The sequence below is a fragment of the Diplotaxodon limnothrissa genome, linkage group LG12 (genome assembly GCF_057381915.1).
Source record: "Diplotaxodon limnothrissa isolate DT_005_m linkage group LG12, D_limnothrissa_male_GT1.1, whole genome shotgun sequence".
NCBI classification, from domain to species: Eukaryota; Metazoa; Chordata; class Actinopteri; order Cichliformes; family Cichlidae; genus Diplotaxodon; species Diplotaxodon limnothrissa.
Window position 1 is genome coordinate 8,975,567 of NC_140607.1, and position 25,344 is coordinate 9,000,910.

The following is a 25,344-nucleotide window of genomic DNA, read 5'->3' on the forward strand; positions in this document are numbered from 1 at the left end:
TTACATTTTTCCCCAAAAACTCATATTTGCCTTTCCCTTGGGGTAGAATTAGTATTCTCAGCCCTAAACTCTAACACTGAGTCCATACTCTCAGAATATGTTTTTGGCTCATGTGCCCCTAACAGAGTTGTTACTGGGGGTACTTATAACCCCAAACGATAAATCTTTCACTATAACGTTAGCTAAAAAACCACTGCAAGTTTAAATCTCCAACTGTGGCAGATTTGAGATATTTTCAAATATAATCTTATCTGCAAGCAGAGGAGTTTGGAGCTTCAACAGACTTTTACTACAGATGGCAGTGATGGAGTAGGAATGAACATTAAGGTTTAAAAAAATCATTTATGAGGATGGAAACACATTTTGACTTTATCTGCTTGCTTTCTATGAATGTTGTCAAATAGCAGTAAATATAAATCTAATTTTTGCGTGTTTTCGAGAGAACTCCACAGGGCAGCTCTAACCCTGCGAGTAAAGAGTGCATCTGCTCAGCTGTCCCTGCTGCAAGACAAAAGATTTGTAGCCAAAGCATCAGAAAGAAAAAGATTACATTTTCCATTTTAGATTCTTACATCTGAGCAGAGAATGAATCACGCCTTCAGGAAACAGTGATTAGCCTTTGTGAATTACATTTAGAATTCATGAAGTCAGCCTGAGCACTCACTTATGCTACTACACAGTGCTTTTGGGGAGGGCTTGTTTGAGTCATATCCTTATCGTCCTGAATTTCTTAGAGAATAAAATTGAAATAAAGTATGAAAACTACCCCAAAGATACAGCCTTACTAATTCTGGGTCTTATACTTAAAGAAAGAATAATAGTTGACACTGGTGCTGCTGTTCTTTCCCTGCCCTGAGAGTTTTACAAGACTGGGCCATTTTTTAAACTCTGAGATGACAGTAACTAATTTTGACAAAGGCATTTCCAAAGCAGCTCCAGCTGCAGTTCACCAAGCGACATGGAGCCATCCTTGCTTAACATCGAACCAAAACATTTCATGCATTCACCCTCTATATCAGAGCCAGTGAACCGAGCTGAACTCAAGCAGCTATTTCCTATGTCAGCTTTGTTTACCATTTCAGTTTGTTCACACCATTCATGCAGCACCCACTTATCGTTACATCGCTTGTTGTACTGACACAATGTGGGGTTTTTTACCTCTTGTCGGAAGGCCTTCCTAAATCCCGTCATGAGTGTTGGGGCAAAGTCTTTACCAGGCACGCAGCTCACCACCACAGGCAATCCTCTAGGGCAGGTCCCATTGGACTTCTCCAGTACAGCCTGGCCCAGTTTACAGCTGGACAAGTGTGCTTCATTGCCAGTGCAGTTGACAGAGTAGTCCCAGTATGTGGGCTTTCTCCTGCGAGCAAACATCCTGCACAGATAAAGGAGATGAGAAGAATTTTCAACTAGGTATAACACAATGTTACTACTTCTGTCTTATTTGAGAGCATTGAGCTGCACTACTCAAGATTTTTATATAAACAACAGGTGCAATAACAATCTGTGATAAGGGAGGTGTTACAGTCACAAAGAATTAACAGCCATCTCCACAGTTCACTGAAGTTCCACTGTACATGTTCGTGTCACTATCTGCTTATTAAAACATGACATATCTACATACTACTGCCAGGTGCAAGGCCATGACTGCCCACCGTATACATCCAACCACTGAAGAATCGTCAAGACAGTTTCTGTAGGTGGTATGACCTGAAGTTGTAAAGTTGAAAGTCTGAGGTGTACAAAGCAAACAGGAATGGAGACAGCACAGTTTGCTACTGTAGCTAGTCACTAATCTGAGATGGTTGAGGTGTTTACTGACATTTCTTGTAGCTTCTCTCAGCAGCAGCAGCGGCAACTGAATCAGGTTAAATACAGTCTATGCAGCCTATGTGAAAGACCAGATTACAACAGGACAGACAGCGTTTAGTTTTCATTTGCTGCTGGCGAGAAGGAAAGTCCAAAGGAGCAGCCCAAAGATGAGCTTTGCCTCTAAAGCAATTTGAACACATATGCGATGAATATCAGTGCTGCCTTAAAGGACTAACGATTTAATAAAGTAGTTGTCCTAAAGCTGTGAAAGTTTACTTTCATAAAATCTCATTAAAAAGGGTCATTGTCAAGTTACGATTTTCAAGACTTAATTAACGTTAAGGTTAATGTCATCCTTCACTACAACTTTTCAACCCCAAATTAATTATTATGTTTGCAGTGAATAAACAAATGGTTTTTTTATGTCTCGTGATTTAATTACAATGATTAATAACTCAGCTTGTGCAAATAGCAGACTTCTGTGTTGTAAAACAGTTTTATAAAGTCACTATCTATATACAAAGTGGACACTGAACATGAACCAAACTAGGAGTAAAGTCAGACTATTGATTCATTTCATCCTGTTCTCTCTCTTAAGATTAGGATAAATGTTTAAAATGTTGCATGTTCTTATCTCCTGCCCTAATATTAACCATGGGAGACCTAAGTTGTCATTGGTGACAACCCCGAAGACTAAACAATCTTCCTTAGTGTCATCTTTAGACATACTAAACGCAAGAGAAAAGTTTCTAGACATTAGTTCTTACAATGTCTTGATGAATCATCCAGGTAAGTACGTCGCAGAAAGTTGATTATTTTCATCATTTATTAATTCATTTATTCACTCTATGAAGAAGTCAACAGGATGAGTGACTAAACAGTTCTACCACTGAAAACGCACCATCAAGAATCAACTTTCTGGAATTTACTTACTTGGATGATTGAACATGCATCAAGACATTGTAAGATCTAATGTCTAAGAACTTTTCAAGAGATTAAGCATGCAGCCCTTTGTTCTTTCAATTTCCATGTTCATTGTCAAATAATTTAGAATATAAGTTAACTTACAGATCTAGCAGTTACTCAATCATTTTTGTGTGCAACAACGTTATAGCCTCAAGTCAGTTTTAACTGCTGTCTCAAGTCCCTAGTGGGGGTACTCCCCTTATAGCTTTTTAATAAGGTGTGCATTTTATAATCTTTTGATCTATAATACTAATGCCAAGCTGTTCTGCTAAGTCACAATAACCAGAAACCAACAATGTACTATTTACTATTTTAGTACTATGTACTATTTAACTCAATAATGTTCCAGGTCAAAACACTGAATATGTACTGTTTTATAACTTTATAAATTCACTTTTTACATTTCATGAAGACGCTATTGTGAAAATCTCAAGCCAATAGGACAAAAGACAAATTCAGGATTATGAAACTGTCACATTTATTTTATAATGTCAGCCTGTGAAAGTACACTGTGGCCAAAGCAGGCTGACACGTAGATGGAAAGTTAGGAAGCTGCTGCACTCTGCTTTGGTTACCTAAAGCAGAGGGGAGACTTCCAACTCAGCCAGACAGTAAATTTAAGGTTAACTTGAGTGCCTGAAGTTTTGTGGTACACCATGATTAACTTGTGGCCATTTGGCCTAATGTCAGCAAGATTTAGATTTCTCAGCAGTTCCTCGCACACTGCAAAACTTTTTTGTAATGCACCTATACTGAAAATACAGGAGTCAGGCACGAATTTTGCTGTAAAAGGCCTGTAATGTCAGGAATGTAATGGGACACACATTAGAGGATTAAAGATTATTCCATTGTTTACAATGCTTGGTCCTGGCACATTGCAATACAATGCCTAAACTGCAATACTGAACATTAAGCTTTGATATATCTATTATAGGTGTGAAAACAGAATATTTAACAGGGACATGTCGTGCTTTTCTGAATTTCATTTACTATATACAGTTTTTAAGGAAGGTGTTATGGAGAGATTTCACAAGATCTCAGCCTGTTCTGAACTCATTAACAATGCTGCAGTTCACATTTGTGAATTTTAACATTGCTAATGAGTTCGGAGCAGAGCAGAGAGTTCCCAGAAGCAGCTGTCCACATTTTAGCCTTTGCTGTTAAGGATGGGTTAGGATTGTTTAGTGGGTTGTTGGACTGACCATTGGTATAGTTTGGATGATGGAAGTGCACAAGCAGTTGACATCCAGCCTCTGTTTGTGTTTGTAGCCTTTCAAGGTTTCCAAAAGCCAGCCAGTCACATAGTAGTATAGGCTGATTACTACATAGGCTGACTGTAGGGGGTGGTGTGTGGATTGAGGAAGGTTAGAGAGAGGAGAGCAGATATATATAATCTGAACAGCCAGATAACTGGCAAGTTTTCTTTATCTCTATTTCATGCAAATGAGAACCCAGGAAAATAATATATATGATTTTCTTTATTATCATATATATTATTAGTTTTAATCAAAATTACTAAAAAGTATGGGCCAGATTATTTGTATGTGCCATGGCTGATAATAAACCAGCTGACTCAATTGTTGCATCTGTACTTTTTGCATTTGGAGTATATGTGGTTGAAACACAACGCTGAATGAACTGCAAATCATTTCCTGGGTTTGGCTTTGGGCGTTTTGCTTTCTTTCTTGATAATTACTGGAAAATTTTAGGTGTTGTGATAGAGATGCACAATAAAGCTGCAAGGAGCAGAGGTAGTGATGGTAGATGAGTTAAAATACCTGGGGTCAACCATCCAAAGCAACCAGCAGAGTACAAGAGAGGTGAGGAAGACATTGCAGGTAGGGTGGAGTGGATGGAGATGGGTGTCAGGGTTGATTTGTGACAGAAGGACAGCAGTAAGACAGGAGTTCGAGCTGGAGATGTCAAAGGTGAAGATGCTAAGATTTTCTTTGAGAGCACCAGGACCACCAGAGGGATAGCTCAGGTCAAAAAGTTTGGAGACAAAGTTAAAGAGAAAAGGCTGAGATGATACATTGGCAGAGGAGGTATATTTAATGTATTGGACCAAGGATGTTGAATATGGAGATGTCAGGCAGGAGAAAAAAGGGAGTGAACACAAAAAATCCATGAATGTAGTGAGGGACGATATACAGAGGATGGTGTGACAGAGCAGGATGCTAAGGATAGAGTGACATGAAGGCAGATGATCTGTTGTGTTGACCCGTAAGGGGAGCAGCAGAAAGAAGAAGATAAAGATACACAATCCACAAAGATTTCAGTAAGAACCTGAAATTTATCAAGCCTCCGCAGAAGTCTAACCCAGTCGGTGTACTGAGCTGCCAGAGTAATGAAGTGATTGAGGTTAGTCACTCATGTTGGATTTGGTCAAACACTGTAATGATGATGTATTCATTTGAATTTTTTCAGCCCCCCTTCCACGTTGCTGTACTCTACAGTTTGAGACTTAGATGAATTTCGCAGCAGTGATCTGCACGTGCTGGTTGAGAAATCTACCAAATCTATATATATGTAATTATATATATTTTTCATCCATGTGAGGCACCGAGGGGAGTTTGCTAAAGATGTAATTACCAATTTGTGGCACAGAAAAAAAGAGGAAAAAAAAATTAGGATTTGCCATCTGTCATCCAGTCTCCTGCAGATGCATTTTTTTTCTGTACCCAACAAAACACCCACTGAGTCACAGCATTGAAACAGTAGCCACATTATTCTGACATACCTTTTAATATCCTGAATTTCTATATAAGTGCCCTTTAGTCATTTAAAGTTTAAACTCTGCTCTGCTCTTTGAACCACCCAGGACCACACATACTCACTTGTAGACTCTGGGATTGTACTTCCTCTCCCCGGGGAAGCCAAACATGCCACAGATCACTCTGCTGTTAAACTGGGTCCAGTCTTTGTTACAGATCTGCTTCCATTTGCCACCATCTTTGACCTCCACGTAGCCTTCCATCACAGGGATCCGCTTACGGTAGGATGACAGAATGGCTCGAATCTGCACATCCTCTACATGAATGTCAAGATTCTGTAGACAATATATTGAGAAACAACATTTAAAAAGCAAACAAACAAAAAATAAATAAATAAATAAAAGCACAAAAAAAGCAAAAACAATCTTTCTTTTTAAACAGCAACTTGCACTTTTCTTTATGCTAAAGTTTGGGCCTTGTGGGCATGTAACATATGTTGTTGATTTTTGAAGTGGAAAGATGCAACAGCCACAGTAAACACACATTCGAAAGCTTTTTCCCAAATGTATTGTAACTTTTCTTTCATGGAATTATCAGCACTCCCAGCAAAAGCTTACATTATTGACTAAACCACCATGCATAGACCCACAGAGACACATCTCTGCCCAAAAACTAACTTCCAGATCTCAGCAATATATAATGATAGCCTATACACTGTGTAAGCTAATTCGTTAATTTAGCTTCCTGTTAGTAGGGGGGTTTGCAACCAAATAGAATTTGCTATGTAATCAAATCACATGGTAACGATTTTCCATGAGAGTGCAGTCTCTATTTCAGAATGAAAATGAAGATGGTGCAGTGAGCATACAGCTTGCTGAATACAAATAAAGTTAGCCACAGGTTAGCTAAAGCTCACTGCTAACTGACGATCTGTTTGCCTGTCTTTACATAGCTCAGTTAAGCGCCAGCAATGTAAAGCTGGGTCTTTATTTTGCCATCAAAGTCATAATGTTATACATTCGCAATGAATATTCAGAATACTGGAAGCAGACCTTTTCAATATATCAGCCACCAGAATGAGATATGCAACACATTCAATTCAATTTATTTAAAAAGCACCAAATCACCACAACATTTGCCTCAAGTTTCATTTTGTCGTAAGTTAAAGACCCTTACAATAATAGAAAGAAAACCCCAATAATCAAACAACCATCTGTGGGAAGGAAAAACGTCTTTTTAACAGGAAGAAGCAGAAGTCTAGCAAAACCAGGCCCAAGAAGAGGCAGCCATCTGCCGTGACCAGTTGGGGATACTTCAAACACTAGATCATAAACAATACTTGTGAACGATAACACTTATTTGCAGATTACAGTATCACAGGCAACTGAGGAACTGAGATACCAAACAGATTTCAGATGCTAACTTCTGCTCTTATTTTTCACAGTTCCTTAAATGTTGGTTCTTAATAATTTTGGTCAATGGAAATTACCCTGTTTAGTGGACACCAAGGTTTGAGACTGGAAAGTGACACAAACACAGCCTATGGGTTCACAAGCTAGTTTACTCCTAGTACTGGTCCCAAGCCCCCAAAAATGGAAAGCCTTTATCACAAAGGGCTTCCATTGTAAAATCTTTGCCAAATACGCTTCATCCATGCACCACATGATCCATCTGCTGTGGCAACTTGACAGGAAATGAGAGAGAAGCCAGATGTATCATATAGAGGACCACAAGGTTGGTGAGTGTTACTACAAGGTTAGAATAGTCAGAAAAATGTCATTGCACAGAAAAAAACCCAACTTTTTTTTTTTTTTGCCAAAAAAGACTTCAATAGTGTAACCCAAGCTATATACCACATCTGTCTTGAAATAGCTATTCCTGTGTTACATTATGCATAATCAAAGACTCTTACCCCCTGTACAGCTGCTCAGCAGTGCTCTGTCTGCACTGGTTATAAATCTTCCCCAAACTGCACAAACATTTTTACAGTGAATTATCTTATTAAGCCTAATCACCGTGGCCGACTGCCTTCTTATAGGTTTTTCTGGCTTTAGAAGCCAAAGGCATCAAAGGGTTTCTATGGCAAAATGTGCAACATGTTTTAGCCTGTCCCAGTTAAATCCACAAACACCATACTGTACACATGCAGGAGGAAGCAATTAACAAACTGCTACTTCTTTCCAGATGCCTCATGTCTACATGATCATCAGCCACAGGCCCTAGCAGTTTAGTTCAAGACTCGGGCAGTACCACACTAGCTTAGACAAAACATCATGTCATTTAATGTTGGTTTCCTTAAGTATTTTATTTAAGGAGGCTTTTTCTGTCATGCATAAATAGAGAGCAGCATAGTCATGCACATGTAACTGTTGATATGAGATCGTTTTAAAGGCTATGACCCAGTCCAAAAGCAGTGCTGCTTTAGAGGAGCATAGTTTCTGAGACTAAAGAAGGCCAGTCTTGTCAGGTGCATGAGAAAAAGCAAGCTTCTTGTTTTCATTTGGTGAAAAGTACTTGAATTGCAGAGTAATGTCAATTGGAAATTAAATGTGTGCTTTAACTTTGGGTTTGGATCGTGCCATGCTTGGATCGCGTGCACAAATGTATCAATGACCATAGGAAAGAATGTATGCTTGAATGTGTGTACGTATGTTGGGGGATATGTACGTATCTTTAACATTTGGAAATATGATTGTTATCCAAAATTGTGAATCTTTTTTTTTTTTTTGACTGTATGTTTTAAAAAGTAGCTCCATCTCTGCAGCTACTGGGCTTTTTAGAAGCTTTCAGTTTTCATTTTACAGCCTACTTTTACCTTCACTGTCATTATTTCTGCTCCCTACAGGGAAAGGCTGCTGTTTCCATCTGTTTCCAAAAGCTCTTATTACTATACTCTACTTGCTTTTCACCAAATGGCCAACAGGCAGAGTTAGCAATTAGCTGGCAAACATAGTGTTTCTAGTTGCTAAGGAGATTTTTTTTTTTTTTTATCAGGAAAATAGAGTGAATATTGGTCCCTCAAACTACCAAATCAGAGGTGTATACACTCTGACTATACTCTGGTACACAACTAGGTTGTGTCTTGGGAGATGGTTGAAAAATCTCACATAGAATAAGGATGTAGTCAGGATGTAGGATAAAGTAACAAACCTCTCATAGATTTGTGGCACTAAATCTGTGAGCTAATGTTAACGTTCCCAAACATAGCTTTGCACACACAGATCTTTATTTCATTTTTTAATTATACTTCAAATATTCCACACTATAGCTTTTGTTTATGTGACAGGAACCCTTCCTTATATCTTATCTCAACAGTGCATTGTTCTACATTTGCCTTTATTCTCCTGACTATAACAAAAAGTTCTATCATGGAAATAAATAAGTTGTTCATTTTAGATGAGGATTTCAATTTATTACCTTAGGGATGACCATATAAAATTATAATCTTCACTATTCTATTTCAGCAGGAAAATATGTATGTCTGATACCTTTTTCCTATTCCACATCTCCACCAATGGCCAAAATTGAAGTAGATTTATCTGCCATGTCAAAGTCATTCAACATAGAAACATTAGTTCCCCACATTTATTTATTTCAAAGGCAGAACTTCCTCCCAGGCAACAGCTGTGCCTTGATAAAACAGTGCCAAGGCTAGAGAGGTGACTTAAGGATAAACAGGGACTGAATGAGTACAGCCTGCATTTTTTTGCTTTGTAAAACAGAAAACAAACCATTCTGCACAGTAAAGATTTTACTGAAATCTGCAAAAGTGAATGCTGCATCATGAAAATGAAAATCAAAACAAATACAAAACAAATGGACCTTGTGATTTGGTACTATAAAATGAATCTGAAATAAATTATATTAGGTTAATACATTTATTTTACTAGAGACTGAAGCTAAAAGCATGAAAGAGAAAGTCAAATGTCATGATACACATTATTTCCGATCGGGATAATACAAAGAGAGCCCGGCTATGCTGAACTTGTTTCACCGTATGCCCTTATGGACGGTTGTGCTGACAGAGACAAGCAACATTCATAGAAGGTGAAGATGTGGAAATTATTTTGGTTCAAATGGAACTCCATACTGTTTACATTTGCGACTGCACCTGAAGAAACGTCCAAAGTTTCCATGACCAATTTAATTGCTTTCCACCATCGTTTGTAACTTCAACAGATCTGTGACGAATGATTGATTTGTATGCATTCAAGGATCCCCTGAACGTCTAAGCAGAATACACAGTGCCCTGAAACCCCGCAGGCAGTGAAAGACTGTCAAAAATCATCTCTTCTTTTTTCTTTAGAGATTAAATAAACATCTTACTATCCCATAAACCAAACCAACATTCTTGTGCTACGTGACAGTTCGAGCTAAGGGGAGGGAGTTCAGTCTGGCTGGAAGGAGAGCATGTTGCTTAACTCAACAGACTGCTCTTATACACGGCCAAGAATAACCTAGACATCAAATAATGATAAAGGACGGTTTCCTCAATTAGTACTTGCCTCCAAGGAAGGGCAGATGCCGCCAGAGTGAAAGCTACAAATCACTGTTCTGCCTATACTCCATTTACTCCTAAAGATAACCACATTAATCACTCTGCTCCGAGGCACTGATGTCTCAGCTTCAGAGGACATAAAACTGCATAAAGCCTGAAATCATGAAACAAGATAATGACTGGAAATGTGGCGATGGTGACCTTGTCTGGGTGTAGTGGATACACAGTACATGACTGGTTTGTGGTTATGCAAAAAAACTAATTGGGATTCATATGAGCGAGTAAATAGAGGCTAAACTAAACTTTTAGACAAGACACGGAGGCACTGAGAAAGATCACTATGAACACAAGAGGAGATTTTTAACATGTGTGTCTTGTGTTGTTCCTCTCAGGGGAAAAAGACCTTTCATGACGTTTTGCTTGTGCAAGAGAAAAAGCACACAGATGGAACTGTCATTAGTTGGATAAGCTGTACAGGAAACATGATTCACAGAGGCTACTTTGAGGTTTTCCACTGCATTTTTTTGTATTTATTACTATAACATTTCTTGACTAAAACATTGCTATTCTCTGGGCTTGTAATCTTAAGAAGGAAGTCATTTTTCTTACCATTTGCTATTCCCTTAGCAGCTTTCATGTGACATAGCAAAGGAATGATACAGGCAACAAGGGTTTGGTGGAGTCTTATAATAAAGCACTGGCATCACATTAAAGCGATTCTGTCAAAAACTAAAACGATGAAATTTTACATTTTGAATCAGTTGAGTTGGTGAATGCAAATTTATTCTTACAATTACCCCTCACATTCAACTCTGTAAAATACATTGCCTAATGCCTAATATTACGCTAGCGCAGGGGTCAGCAACTTAGAAATTTATCCTCAGCAGCAGAGGTGACTCTTGGTCTTCCTTTCCTGGGGCGGTCCTCATGTGAGCCAGTTTCGCCGTAGCACTTGATGGTTTTTGCGACTGCACTTGGGGACACAGCGACCTAGCTAGCTCCTAACTTCAAATTCCATGGAACCGCGTACGTTTCCATGGTTTCTGGATGCTACCACTGAATTTGACACCTGAGACAACAGCTTAACTGATCACTTTATTGGCATTTGAACAATCTGAATTGCTTTTAACTCTCAAGGACACCTTAGTGCATGTTTGTACTGGAGTATTTGCACCAGTAAATACGCAGATTTTCTGTTTTCCTTGGAAATATATGGTAGGTCACAGATCACAGTTAGGTCCTAAATAAAGTTACATCAATCTAATTCTCATTAGACTAATCTAAAAGCACAGCCAAGACTGGTAAGAGTATACACCAACATGTTTATGCCTCAGAAAATTATGGGAACCAGATGAAAATATTTTGCACTGATGAAATTGCACACGAGTCAGCTTTCAGACATAGACTAAAACAAGCTGCCATGAATTATGGGTACTGAAGTGGTTCATTGCCAGTCTGTCTAGGGATGACAGTTGGAGAGAAAGACATGAATCAAATCAGATGAGCCTCCACTACTCCCTGTTACAGGTTTAATTAAAACAAATTAACCAATTCAAGAAACACTGTCAACCTTTAATAATCCTCCAGGTCACCCGTGACCTGTTTAGGGATAGGGTTAGCTTTACTTCTACCCCTTCAAGTGGAATTTTCCCTCATTTGGCATCCCCAAATGGAGAACTGTAAGCCTAAATGTATTTGACACTATTGATTTAAAAGTTAAGCCTTCTATGTGTCTAACGACTAACCCTGACAACCCTAGATGGCTCACTGGCAACCACCTAGAGGATTGTCAGTGTTGTTTTTCTTTTAATATTACAAATGCTGTGTTTTGGATAAGTATTAGGCTATAATTCTCACATATGACATCTGAAAGGTAAGAGGGAGATGATCTATCAACTGTTAAAATAACAAATAGCCTATCAAACTGAATAAATTCTTTCCAATCTCCTTCCTCCCAGTAGCATAACATTTCAAAATTGAGAATTTGTGACATTGTTCCAGTTTTTTTTGCAAACAGTTTCTGAAATGGAAACCTTGGAGTGCAGGCTCCATATAGTTACACTTTTTTGGTTTATTCTGTTAAAGGGAGGGCATTGTCAGACACCTCATCAGTTCCAACAAATCGACATCTGCTATACAGTCACTTCTTGTCTTTATTGTGAGGTATAAAGACTTGAGCCACTTTAACAAGGACAAAAATTGTACCGGCCAGATGACTGGACTGAAAGACATTCAAAAGGGTAAAATGGCTTTGTGAGATAGTTCTGGTAAGCAGTAGTGAGTACAGACGAGGTGAAAACTAGAAGAAGCGTGCTTGTGGATGTGCTGCCACATACCATACCTAACATGCTTGTGGTCTTTCAACCAACAGGGTTTAGTCGTGGTTTGGCTCATAAGAAATATAACCACCATTTATTTAGTTACATTATTTTATACAGAGTCATGTGTGAGTACAAAATACAACACAATTTTTGTTACTACATAGTTTCACTTCAGCCCAAAGTGAAGTACAGATTGTTTTTGAAAGGAACAATAAGGTGCATAGAGAGTAGAAACATATGGCTCCAATAAAGGCCTTTAGCAACTCTGCTCACAGAAATCACTTCACTTCCACCATGAAATACCGAGGCTCTGGGTTCATTGGCAGGGTAGGATTTAGTTGTAACGTCACTTTCTGAGAGTTGTAGAAAACAACCTTTAATTTTAGGCATTACTTTGTTTTCAGAATTATTTTTACAAGTCACTATCTGTGTGATGACATGGAAACATGTTTAATTGATAGCCAGCTTTTATTCAAAATCAGAATTCCACCAGCTGGAATGTTAATAGGAACATTAGAAGTTGGTGTTTTACAGAATCCAGAGAATGTTGCATTGCAGTCTGCAATTCCTCCATTAAAAGAGAACCTTTGTAACCAAACTGGAAACAGATGTTTCACAGTCATGACAACTGAGCTAGACTGGGGCGTAAATTACAAAGACAATGATTGAATGGAAATTAAGCCCTTTTATATAGCTCTAAAATGAAGTGACATTAAAATGTGGAAAATGAAGGCACGTTTGGGAATGATTGCTGGGTACAAGGAGTTGGCTCGGAGGAATCTATTGTCTCATCTTGTGTGAAAGTTCTCAGCACTGGTTTCTGTTTACAGGAAAGCAGATGGTAAAAAATATTTGAGTCTGACATTCCTAATGGAAACTGCCATTTAGACCAATTCGCCAACACCTCTTTGGTCTTGTATCAGTACTACCATTTTAAATTTGTGTTTTTTGATCATTTCCCTGTTGATGCAGGTGCAGCACATTAAATGAACCCAGCCTAAAAACAGCCATTTACACACACAGCTGCCACTGAAACAAACAAAGCACAACCTGCTAAAAATAGCCTAGCCACTGTGGAACTTCAAGAGCAAGCATATAGTCGGAGTTATCCATTTTAATGTAATTCCTGTCAAATAATAGCATATCTAAATAGTATTTTTAATTCTTTGGCTACTAGAGTTAGCCAAAAGACAGGCATTTAGCTAGAATAACCAGTTTGGGGGTTTTTTTGTTGTTGTTTTGTAGCTCAATTTTAAATTTCCTTTTCTTTCATAAATTTAAGATTATTTCTTGAACTTGCTCTCGCAGGTAGCCTTTTTACACCAGAACAATATTTACCAAAGCCTGTACAAAAAAAGCTACATGCTGACATGCGAATTATAGTTAGCATATGAAAGAAAGACAACCACAGCATCGGCCGCCAGTCTGTGGAAAAAGCTTCACTGTTGTTACCATCTACTTTTGTAACAGTCCAGAGTGATGCTAGGATGGAGGGATAAGTTATCAAGAATAAGTTATTAGCTAATGACCTAAACTAGCAAACCAGGTGAGCAAGCTTCATCCATACATCTGTATGTGTGTGTCATAGACAGACACCTCCCAGTTTGTGCTTCTAATATACAAACAAAAATCTAGGATTTCACTCTGCAAGACAACTACACTTATAGTATTATAACTCAAATACAGCTCAGAGGACAAGTCTATTTAAACTTCTATTTAAAATTTTGGCCATACTACGTTTCAAAATGAGGGATTATCCATTGTTTGCTCACTGGCTAAAGATTTGTGGAAGGTATGACTTTTATGACTTTTTGAAACCAAGATGTCAGAAACATTAATCTTGAGGCTTCAAAACAGGACTTTAGAAACCAGTGGATGGCATCTTGATAGGTACTTCCATCTTTATATTTTTTTTGCTTCAAACGACCAATAGAAATGAAGAATCACAGGGAGTAGGCACATACTCTACACGTAAAGACCATGAGCTATGACCAGGACTTAGTTCAGACCGAGTGCAGCAGCCAGCACAACACAAATTTTCAGCCATTTTTACTGAACGCAGCAGTCAGTGCAGTACAAACGTCTTTCTAAGTGAAGGGGCCATCAGGCAATTATATCCTACAGCCTCATATGTCAGCAGCAAAGTATTTTTTGTTGTTGTCTTTTGAGGAATTTGGTGCTTTAGCACAAGAGTATGCAGATTCACTTGCTTTTGGACCCAATCTCAACAAGCCCCTTGAGGAACTGCAGCTCTTGGCACTTCCACACTGAGTCCCTGGTGATTGCCACGTGGCACAGACACAGAACAGAGATTTTGGTTCATCACCTAAACTTTTCTCTGCTCTTTTGTGTGCACAAAATACTACCTACAAAAAGAGAGTTATTCCTTCATAATGTTGCAAGGTGCTTCCTCATACAGCATGGTCTGATTTTGAGCTTTTCTCCTAATAATGTAAGGTCTTTACCTTTACAGTATAAGGTAAAGTGACTGTTGTCGTGAACTGAGGTTATATGGCTATATCCATACTCAGGATGACAAAATGCAGCAATATTGTTGGGACTCATATAAACGAGCTTGCAACTGCTGCGTACATAATGAGAAAATTATGTAAATATGTAAGGTTTTGACACTACTTGATGAAGACAAATAAATAGAATTAATGTCACTGTAACATAATTTCACATTTCTGTGAAAGATTTTGGAAAACTTTGAGACAATATACCCAGCTGTAGAAGGTCACTTCGTAAGTAGTTTCATCATTTTCTGTTTATTGTGTTTGTGTCAAGAACACACAAACACATAAAAATAAAACATAAAAAAAATAAAAACCTGTAAACTCATCCAGTTCATTACCCTGCTATAAAATAGATGCAGAGGACTGCCAAAGTCACAAGGTGACATCTAAGTGCTTTCTATCCAACAATCACACTCCAAGTAAAGCATTAAAGCAATTTGGGATTCAGTATCTAGCTCAAGGATACTTTGGCACGCAGACTGAAGCAGCCAGGGTTCGAACCACCAACCCTCCAATTAGAGGATGGCATGCTCCACAGCCACTCTCAACAAAGAGACAATAAAGCCACTGCAATGCTCAAGTGACACAGCTGGAAACTCATAAGAATATGTGTATATCTGACTATCTAACAGTCTGCCTTCTAGTCTGACAGCAAATGTATTTTTCTGATGTGACACATTTTGCACATTATGATAGAGAGGAAGAAAAAGAGCAGTGTTAAAACAGGCAGACTAAATCTGCAGCGCATTAAATGTGAGAAATCTGTTCTGCATATGACGAGGAAAACAGAGAGCAATCAAACACATGCCTTCCATTGCCATCAACAAGTGCCTGGTAAATTAGCTTTGTACTGTCTGAACACAGCAAAAAGACAGATGTCCTTACACGTGAAATCACTTTTTTTTTGTGAAAGCAAACTCCCCTGCACGTGAGAGGCCCTGTTTACACCGATCTCAGAGAGAGCGCCTAATTTATAACTCTACAGAGGCTAAACATCCTCCTGAGATCCTCTGTGAGAATGTGATGCCTCAGGGCGAAAACCTTTACGTCACTGCAGAAACATCTACCAGCTGTGTGAGCAAAATAATGAAACGGTCCAAATCATTTTGAGGCTGTGACACAAAGGGCAGCCACGAATTAATCCATAGCACAAATATGCCAAAGGGGTAACAAGGAAGCAATTTATGGCGCTGAACCACGACATGGATGGAGGTTTACAGGGAAGGAAAGTGGGAGATTTGACTTCAAGGGCTCAGAGGAGGAAAAAATGACTAAAGAGAGGAAAATGGGAGCTCAGAACTCTGCTTGTGGTGATTTCATGGGTGCTTGTAATCTTCTTAGTAGAAAGACAGCAGCAGGGAAAGAGTGTGAGATGGCTAAAACTGGTGTGAAAGAAAAAATAGAAATACAGAAAAGAGCTTTGTATTAATCTCCAAATTCTGAATTCATCCCTGCTTGTTCTAGCATGAGCCCGAGAAGATATGTCAGAAGAACAGAGACTATCTGAGCAAGGTAGCATTTGCCTTAGAGGCATCTTATCATCAAAATCTGTTTCCATCACAGTCGTCACAGAAAACTCCACTATATATGAACTGTACTCATTCATCATTAATGCCTCACTGTCAAAACTGAAAAGTGGAGAAAATCACAATACACAGTGGTGTGGTGATTAGCAATGTTGTCCACACAGCATGAAAGTCCTGGGTTTGACTCTAGTACCTTCTAGATTTGAAGGTCCAGAAAGTCCTGGGCTCTCTCTGGGTACTCTTTCCTCTCGCAGTCCTGGTGATTCTAGATTGTCCATAGCTGTAAATGTGAGTGCAAATGCTTGTCAATAGACTGCAGACTGCAATAGACTAGCTGTTCCATAAAAGGCAGATGGGATTGGCTCCAACTCCCGGACAACCTTGAATTCAATAAGCAGAAGGGAATCTTTCACTTATCGGATTTAGATGTATGGATTCTATTTTATTTATTGACATCTCAAGTCAGGAATCATAGGTCAGAAAATTAAAAAAAAGATTGTTAGCATTTTCTATGTTACCTATAGTAATGATATTAAACTTCTAAAATAAGGGGTATAGTAAAGGTCTATTTATGTCCCTACATGGACAGTTTAACTAATTATGTCCCCTAGAACTAACTATACTTGTATCTGCACAAGAAGTCCACTTAGTTGTCCATCCATCAATTCTCTTCTACTTATCTTTATCAGCGTCACGGGGGAGGACCTTGTATTTGCCTCTTAAATATTTTGGTATACAGAGGAGTTCATGGTCGACTCTATGACTGCCAGGTGATCAGTGGATGCAGCTGTAGAAGAAGTCACCACCATGCTTGACAGTTGGCATGAAGTATTTGTGTCGATATGCTATGTTTCTCCACACGTACTGCTGTGCATTGTGGTCAAACTTCCAACTTTGCTCCTTGGGAACTTTGCTCTCGAAGTCTTCTCGTTTGCTCAGAGTACCCTTCCAAGCAAACCATACTTGTTCAGTGTTTTTTTCTAATCATACTTACATTACCTTCAACATTAAAAATGCTGACTGGGGACTGTAGAGTCTGAGATGTAGCTCTAGAGTCGTTTGCAATTTGTCTCGTCATTGTACACGCTGACCTTGGGTGACGTTGCTGGGATTATGGCATGCTACACACCAGAAAACTGCTAAAACTGCTTCTTTTATAGAGGTGCTCACACTTGTTAATGATCAATTCATCAAATGTATTTGATTAGCAGGACCTGGCTGTTACTTACAATACTAATCCCTGCGGACGCAGTAAAGGTGTGCTTGGTTTTTCACAGGACGGCAGAGATTCCTGAGAGATTTCTGAGTGCCTCCTGCCCCTTTGTGCAGCAGATCACTTAACACTTCTCCATAAAATCAAACAACTCAGAATATTCCTGTTTCAGTGGCTGATCTTCTCATTTTTTTTACCTGCTGTTTTCCATCCCTCTCTGAATGCTGACATGAAAAAAATAGGCTGACAAATCTGACTGCATCACTGTTATTCTAACTTGAATAAATGAAGCAGCCCTCAATGGTCAACGCCAAGAATCACATTTCATAAACCCTGAAACTCACTGATGTTGAAACTGGTTTTAAATGGAATGAAATGCATTCGCAGGTCAGGCCTCAAAAAGCCTCTGCAGTCACATCTGCATAAACTGAAGTGCAGCAGGCTTCCTCAAAGCCAGAGAGGAATACATAAACACGAGGGAGATGCCACTGTAAATATTTCTGGAGATGCAGACTGAGCACAGGCTGTGCCTCTGTGTTGTTTACTGTCCAGCTGTCTGAAACACAATGCTAAATATATGTTTGCTGTAATCCATCTATACCTCAGAGAACAAATTTGTGGAATGAGATGCGTTTTTCCGCTATTCTTAAAAAAGTCACAGTGAAAACAACACTTTTTTTTCTATGAGAAGATAAAAAAGAAAGAAAAAAAACCAGACACACACACAACAATCTGCACAGGGATTGCAAAGTTCACCAAAATGTGCATGCAAGGATTCACATTTCATCTCCACGTTTGCTTAATGGCATGTGGTAACTTTTACAGAAAGGTAGGCAGAGTCTATGGCCCTCCCAGAGCTCCATAAAATAAACAAATAAACAAATAAAAATTAAGTAAAATTAAATTAAATGTAAATAAATTTTCCTTTAGTTTTAAATAACACAAAATGGACCAGATTAAAATGTCCCGCCCTGTCACCCTTATATCGATTGAGGATGTTTCAGTTTGAACTGGTTTTAAACACTTTATATTCTGTTTAATCTACAATAAAGTATCATATTCTATAAAATTATGGGTTTCTAGTGGCTGAGGACCAGACCAGCTTTTAATCTGCTCCAGAAGTCCTATATCTTTATTTAAAATGCTTAATAAACATATTTTTAAGCTTGTATTAGCAAAGCAGCTCCTTAAACTTTGTACATTGGTCAACCGAACTGATTAACCAAGACGTTAATCTGAAAGTGTTAGTGGAGCCTGTACTTAGTCAAATTATCTGTTTTATTAAAATAAAAAAAGACACGGCAGGGTTCCATCTCCCCATCATTAAAGCTTTCATTGCTAGCATGCTAAACAAGTTATTAACAGTTATTAAAAGCAAGAGAAAGCACTCTTATAGTGATAAATGAGACAGCTTGTTTACTTTCTAAATAAAGCTAGCTCTGTTTTCATACTAGGTGCAGCTCATAACTGATATCAGTAGAGTAAAAGTGGGGCCAGCAGCAGCTTGTCTAGCACGCTAGTCTCCCATCAAAGATCAGAGGTTTATCTGCAGTGTGCTTCCCCAAACAACCGATTGCTCTGCTTGACAAGCTTCAGACATTGTTAATTGGAAATGGACACACCCATGACAGTGTTTACCCCATATGGATTTCATTATAAAGCTAAATTAATTCTGCTTCCAGAGACAATAGGCAACTGCAGCCACAAGATGGCAGTGATGTAAAGGATGGATGCAAGCAGGAAAGCTTTATGAGAGAGCTCTGTTTGAGATAAAACAAGAAAGAACACTTTACTTTAGTATGTTTTAATTGATATCTATTTTTAGATTTCACTAGACAAGTACTGCTTGCTTTGCTTGCCCTGACGTAATGCCACTGACGTAGCTTGCTATCTTGGTATACACGGTTAAAGACATTGCAATAAACTTACTATCACTCGAAAAGGCAGCTGTGCTCCTACATCCAGCCCACATCCCCACATCCCCAGCGACATGCCGTCATAGCTGCCATTCAACACTAGAATGCCCCTACACTGGTGCGTCACCAGATAATAAAGCTGGGCCCTGGCTGTGTGGCAGAGTGGGGCTCCCAGCTGGCTGTGTTTTACACGCTGAGGCCCATGTGATTCCTCTTAGTGAGTGGAAAAGCTGAGTCTGATTTTTTTTTTTTTTTTTTAATGTGACTTGAGACATGTAGAGCTCTACAGCTGGGCTCTCTGAACAATCACAACCTTGATATTTAGTCTTGTAAACTTAAGGCAGTCGTTTAGATGGATCTGATCCTGTAATGCAACTTTACAAATTAAAGTGTTTTTACAGTGAGCATGATCACATATGTGATTAAAAAAACATTTTCTGCCTCTAGAGGGAGCTATGTAAAGTCTGATAAAAGTTCTAAAGCTATTGCAATTAAGTCAGAATCCACTGGAGCAGAATTTGAAAAGACACAAAGTTATTTGAGGTCTGAAAAAAATGTGTTGTGGAGTTCAAGTAAGCTCAGCAGATCTCTGAAGCCTGAAGAAAGCTGAATATTCTTCTGCCTAAAGCTTTGTTGCTTATTTTTTTTTCCAGTGGTCGTTCACAGTATTGAAAGCTCGTTCCACAAATACCACTAGATAAAAGAGACTTTTTGGCCCATATTAACATGATACTATCACACAGTTGCAGATTTAACGGCCACACATCCATGATATAAATCTTGAGTTCTACCAAATCCCAAAGGTGCTCTACTGGATTGACATTTGGTATTTGGTGCCTGTGGCCATTTGAGAACAATGGACCCATTGTCATTTTCAAGAAGCATGCTTGAGAGGATTTGAGCTTCACGACATGGTGCATTATCATGGTGGAAGTAGCCTTCAGAAGAGGGTACACTGTAGTCATAAAGGAATGGACGTGGTCACCAACAATACTCAGGTAGGCTGTGGTGTTTAAATGATGCTTTGTTGGTACTAAGGAATCCAAAGTGTGCCAGTGATTTCCGTTGCTATAGCACATGTGCATTCAGAGATGCTCTTCTGCATACCACGATTGTAATGACTAGTTATTGGAGTCAGTGTTGACTTCTTATCAGCTTGAAGCAGTCAGGCGTCTAACCTTACATTAACAAGGCATTTTCACTGCCATTCACTGGATATTTTCTCTGGATATTTTGGGGCTCTCTGGTCGTGTGGAAAATTCCCAGTAGATCAGCAACTTCTGGAATACTTAGACATGCCACGTTCAGAGTCCATTAAATCACCTTTTTTCCTTACTTTGCTGCTCAGTTTGAACTTCAGAAGTTTGCCCTGACCATGTCTACATGCCTAAATACATTGAGTTGCTGCCATGTGATTGGCCTATTAGACATCAGCATTAACAACAATTTAACAGGTGTATCTAATAATGTAATAAAGGGGCTGGTGAGTGTAATTTGCCAAAAAACATTGCCACACCTCTGTTTGACATAACAACAGTCATAGTAACTTTAACAAAGTCTGTAGTCAGAAGGACAAGATCACAGACTCAGAAAGTATTTTTTTTTATCAACAACACTAAATCCTTCTATTTGTTTTTGGAAAGAAACAAGGAAAACTCGACTGAACAGGTCAGTAAGACAGAAGCAGAGTTAGTTCTGGTTTGCAGTTTGCTCATAACAGTGGAATGCACTGTTATGAGGCCTGCACGGTGAGCAGAAAGATAACATTCTGCTTGTGGAGGCAATTAGCTCTGAGCCCATTAGCAGGCCCAAAAGCAATGCTCAGCTGGGCTTTTAAAGGTTCCAGTCAAACTGCTATGAAAGTTTTAAGTCTGACACCTAACAAATACCAGTGAACTTTCCCCAACGCGCTTTCAATGCAGGCTATTCAGAAAGGACTATTAATAGGACAGATAGTGGTTGAGAGCTGCTGGCTTTTAGTCCACAGCAGCTGTTTTTCAACCAAATTAATTTTTTTAGAGGTGAGTTTGACGTACAGCAGCTCCATATGTTATACTGCTAGTGCTATTCTATTATGGAAGAGCTTTATTAATTGGTAAAGCTGTGAAATAACACAGGATCTCAGATTGAGGTTGACCTATTTGTTTGGACAAGAACAAATGTTGGATCCAGTATTTTTTGTACACTTTAAAAAGGCTTCTAAGGCTTAAATGGTGTTCATCACAAGATAACAACAAACACAGCAGATCCTAGCTAACAAACACATGAAATACAAAAGTTGGATAGAACTATTGGGCCTTGTAAGTTTACCTCCACATGGTTGGGCAGAGTGTTGAGAAATTTAAATCCCGGGATCCTCTTGTCGCTGCACACCACTCCTACATCTTCGCTGTGCTTGCAGTCTGAAATGCCGATCCCGTTGGACTGACACTGTGCCAAAGTCTTTTCTTTGCCAGTACAGTGGACATTGTCGAACCAGATGGGTCCTGATGAGACAAAATAGATATTAATCCTTGCTTCTGTGGGAAGGAATTTTATTTTCAAATAACAAATATTTTTTATTATTTGTCTTTAAGTACTATAGTAGTACATAACTGAAAAAATAATGCCAACAAGGTTATATCAATAACATGTTCATCCAGACATGCCATCTATATTGTGAATATATGTTAAATATGTTATAATATAACATATTTAACATATATTCAACATATATAACATATATGTTATATATGTTGAATATATGTTAAATATGTTTCCACGCTGATGAGAAGAAAAGTCCTGCAGTACCTTCTCCTTTCCCATATTTAGAAGATGGCAACCATGAGACAGCTTCCACGTAGCCCAGCTCCCTGCACACCACCTGGGCAGCATGGATGTTGAAGTCATCATCACAGACGGTGCCCCACTGGTTGTTGTAGAAAACCTCTACTCGGCCCTCATTGTGTTTCCTCTTTTGCCCTGCAAGTCGGAGCTGAATCCTGGGCGTGTCTGGATCCAGCTGCGGGGCCGTGTACTCTTCCTGTTCTGGGTATGGGTAGCCTGGGGGGTAGCCGAGGTGCTCATACTGTGCAACTGACAGCTTTAATAGCACCAATAGAACAGCAGTGCGAGCATATAGGTTCTGGATGACCCGCATTTTGGTTGGAGCTAATGAAAAGCCAAAAAGAGAAGAAAAAATTGCAATGATATTTGTAGTCCTTTTACAGTCTGAGAACCACAAAGGTCCACAGAGAAACCTTTTGTGAACCAACTAACAAACAATGATGCTGCACTGCATTATGGGAATTAGGGACTACTAGGGACTAAATGTCAGGCTGTTAATCACAGACCTGCCTCTTCAGCGCTTTGGGGTCCTTAGGGACTAGTAAAGCGCTATATAAATACAGGCCATTTTACCATTTCAAACAGCCTCCCTAAACCCGCACTTCAATATTTTTATGCTGAAAGTAGATTAAATAGCTGTGTGACGTTAAAGGGGTCTCTCATTATGACAACCCCAAAAAGAATAATCACAAAACTCTGCACTTCTCTTCAGTACCGTGAAGCCTTTAAACAGATTTCCACTCTTGTTTCTGTTAAGAGATTTACTGTTTGGTTATACTCTCATAGATTTCATCAGGCCCGTTAGCAGAAGTAAAATATTTAGTTCACGAGGCGGTGGAGACTAAATACAGAGCTAAAAGGTGCGCAAATACTGGACTTATCTCAAAATACAATCTAGTGTTGGTTCAGCTCTGTTGGCAGTTTAAGAAAAGGAAAAAAGGAAAAGGAAAAAAAGTGCATGTCCGCACGTTATAAGCTCATGGTACTGTATGTTGACTTTATTTTTTCTCAATCATAATGACATCTGCATTAAAACGTTTAAAAAAAATAAGTGACTAAAACTGACTTATTTTATTTCTATCTGACTTACTGGACTTATATTGAGTAAAACATTTCTCGTGATCGCCCACTAGTTTTCTGTGAGTGAAGAAAAGCTAGCCTCCAGGGAAAATCCTGTCCTTTTGTTGGAAAAAACATCTGTTAGAAAACATATGATCCATCAACTGTGCAGGCCTTCAACTCTCCTCACTGTAACGTGGCAGCAGTTACACAAGCTAGAATCAACACACATCACACATGAACAGATGGAATGAAGCCCACAGACTTGGCGTCTGCTTTCAATGTGTGAGTCTAAACCGCTGTGATGACAAAAAAAATCGTGGTCAGTGTGCACGGACACGGTAAAGTTCAGGTAAGGCGAGACACATAAGAACACAGCAGGCTCCCCCCCCCCCCAGCTGATCATTTGTTTATTTCTGAGTGAAGCTGCAGGCACTCTGCGGCTTCTAATCAAACGGACCAATAGATCCGAAATTTTCTTGCTCGCTTTTGTTAAAACAAAATGTCAAGAACTTCAGTGAAGTGGACACCCTGATATCTGAAACCTTTTTTTTTTATCCTCTTCTGCAGATAGGTGTATGAGTCTAGTCTGCTGTTAGAGGAGAGCTGTGCATTGGCTGCAAAGGTCAAAATGTCAGTTTATAAGAATGTCAGCCAGTCTTCTCATGCTCTTTGCTAAACCGCTGAGGAGAGTGCTTCCCTGCAAGTAGACACTCTGGAACTCAGCAGTGGATTTTTAGCATGAATTTTTCTTCAAAGTAACATGTACGACACATATGTTCACTCCAATTTCAGATGCATCTTCATCACCAGGAAGGAGTCTTGTAAAGTTTTTAGAGGCTGTGGTGACAACTTGAATTCCGGAAAACTAACTCACTTTTTTACCTATATTACATAAAGTTCCAATGTGATGCTCAAAGTCACACAATAGTAATGGCTTCAGTAATAATATTTCAGCACTTTGAGACCTCGAAAACGACTCTTAATTCGCTGAATTTAGGGCGTAAAGAAAACTTTCAAGGCAAGCTTCCTGTCTCAGTAACAATGGCTAGTTACATTCTTGAAGTGAGCTGCAAGCTCTGGCTGAACTTACTTTTCTTCTCTCCGTTGAAGACCGTCCCTCCTGAAGTTGCAGCAACAGCACGGTGCGTAAAAACAAAGTCTGAAGTCAGCTGTTTTTCTTCTTCTGCCGCTGCTGCTGCAGCTCTCTAACTTTCACTCCCTCCAATGCAAAAATGAGCCGGCCTCAACAGCGGTACCGCCCACTGACGCCCACCTTTACCATGAGATCAGCAAAGATGGACCGGGACGTGAAAAACTGCACATCCGACTAGCACTGACAGAGAGCTCACAGTGGATGAGAGCGTGTGGAAAACTGTTTTCAATTATGGTGGAGGGGGGGAGCATGAAAGAAAGCATAAAGTGGCTGCACAGCTCAGTGTACAGTGTAGAGACGTGTGATCCCAACCAGTGTGTCTGTGTGGGGGTAGGCGTTGCTTGTATGGGACAACACATCACAATAACTGAAATTTAAAAATATATATAAAAAAAGAAACAGCTTTCATGTTTGACATCAATCAAGCAAAGGACAAATCTACTGTATTTTATTTGAATCATATTTTTCCAGCTTAAAGTATTCTATACTCAGGAGGTTAGGACCTCCAGGACCTTCTGCTTCTGGCTGCTTCCCAATCCACTGCAGGCAGTCAGTCCACCTGGTGGGCAAGACTGGAGGATGAGGCCTCAGAGTATAAATGAACATACTTCTCAGAACACACTTCTATATTGTGAATACTTTCTGATTGCTCCTGGGATGTTTTATAATAAGTTGGATGCTGGATGTCTGATTTCCATGAGCTACAAGCCATAATCACCAAACTGAAAGAAAAATAGATATTATACCAGTTACTCTGGGACAGCTGGAGAGGCCTTTAACCCATCAGGATGACAAGAATTTGATTCTTCTTGCAAAGAGTA

At 39.2% G+C, this 25,344-nt stretch overlaps 1 protein-coding gene across 1 annotated transcript in view; it reads right to left on the reverse strand.

Annotated features, from left to right (window-relative positions):
- The window catches only part of LOC146620847 (lysyl oxidase homolog 2B-like), a 48,373-nt gene extending 23,729 nt beyond the window's left edge, over nucleotides 1-24,644 (reverse strand). The window contains exons 1-5 of the mRNA XM_085367092.1: nucleotides 24,461-24,644; nucleotides 22,273-22,632; nucleotides 21,793-21,968; nucleotides 5,616-5,827; nucleotides 1,159-1,375 (exon numbers count right to left, since the gene is read on the reverse strand). Coding sequence (XP_085223218.1) covers nucleotides 1,159-1,375; nucleotides 5,616-5,827; nucleotides 21,793-21,968; nucleotides 22,273-22,621 — 954 coding nt within the window. The 5' untranslated portion in view covers nucleotides 22,622-22,632; nucleotides 24,461-24,644. The remainder of the gene's footprint in view (nucleotides 1-1,158; nucleotides 1,376-5,615; nucleotides 5,828-21,792; nucleotides 21,969-22,272; nucleotides 22,633-24,460) is intronic.
- Nucleotides 24,645-25,344: the final 700 nt, after the last annotated feature.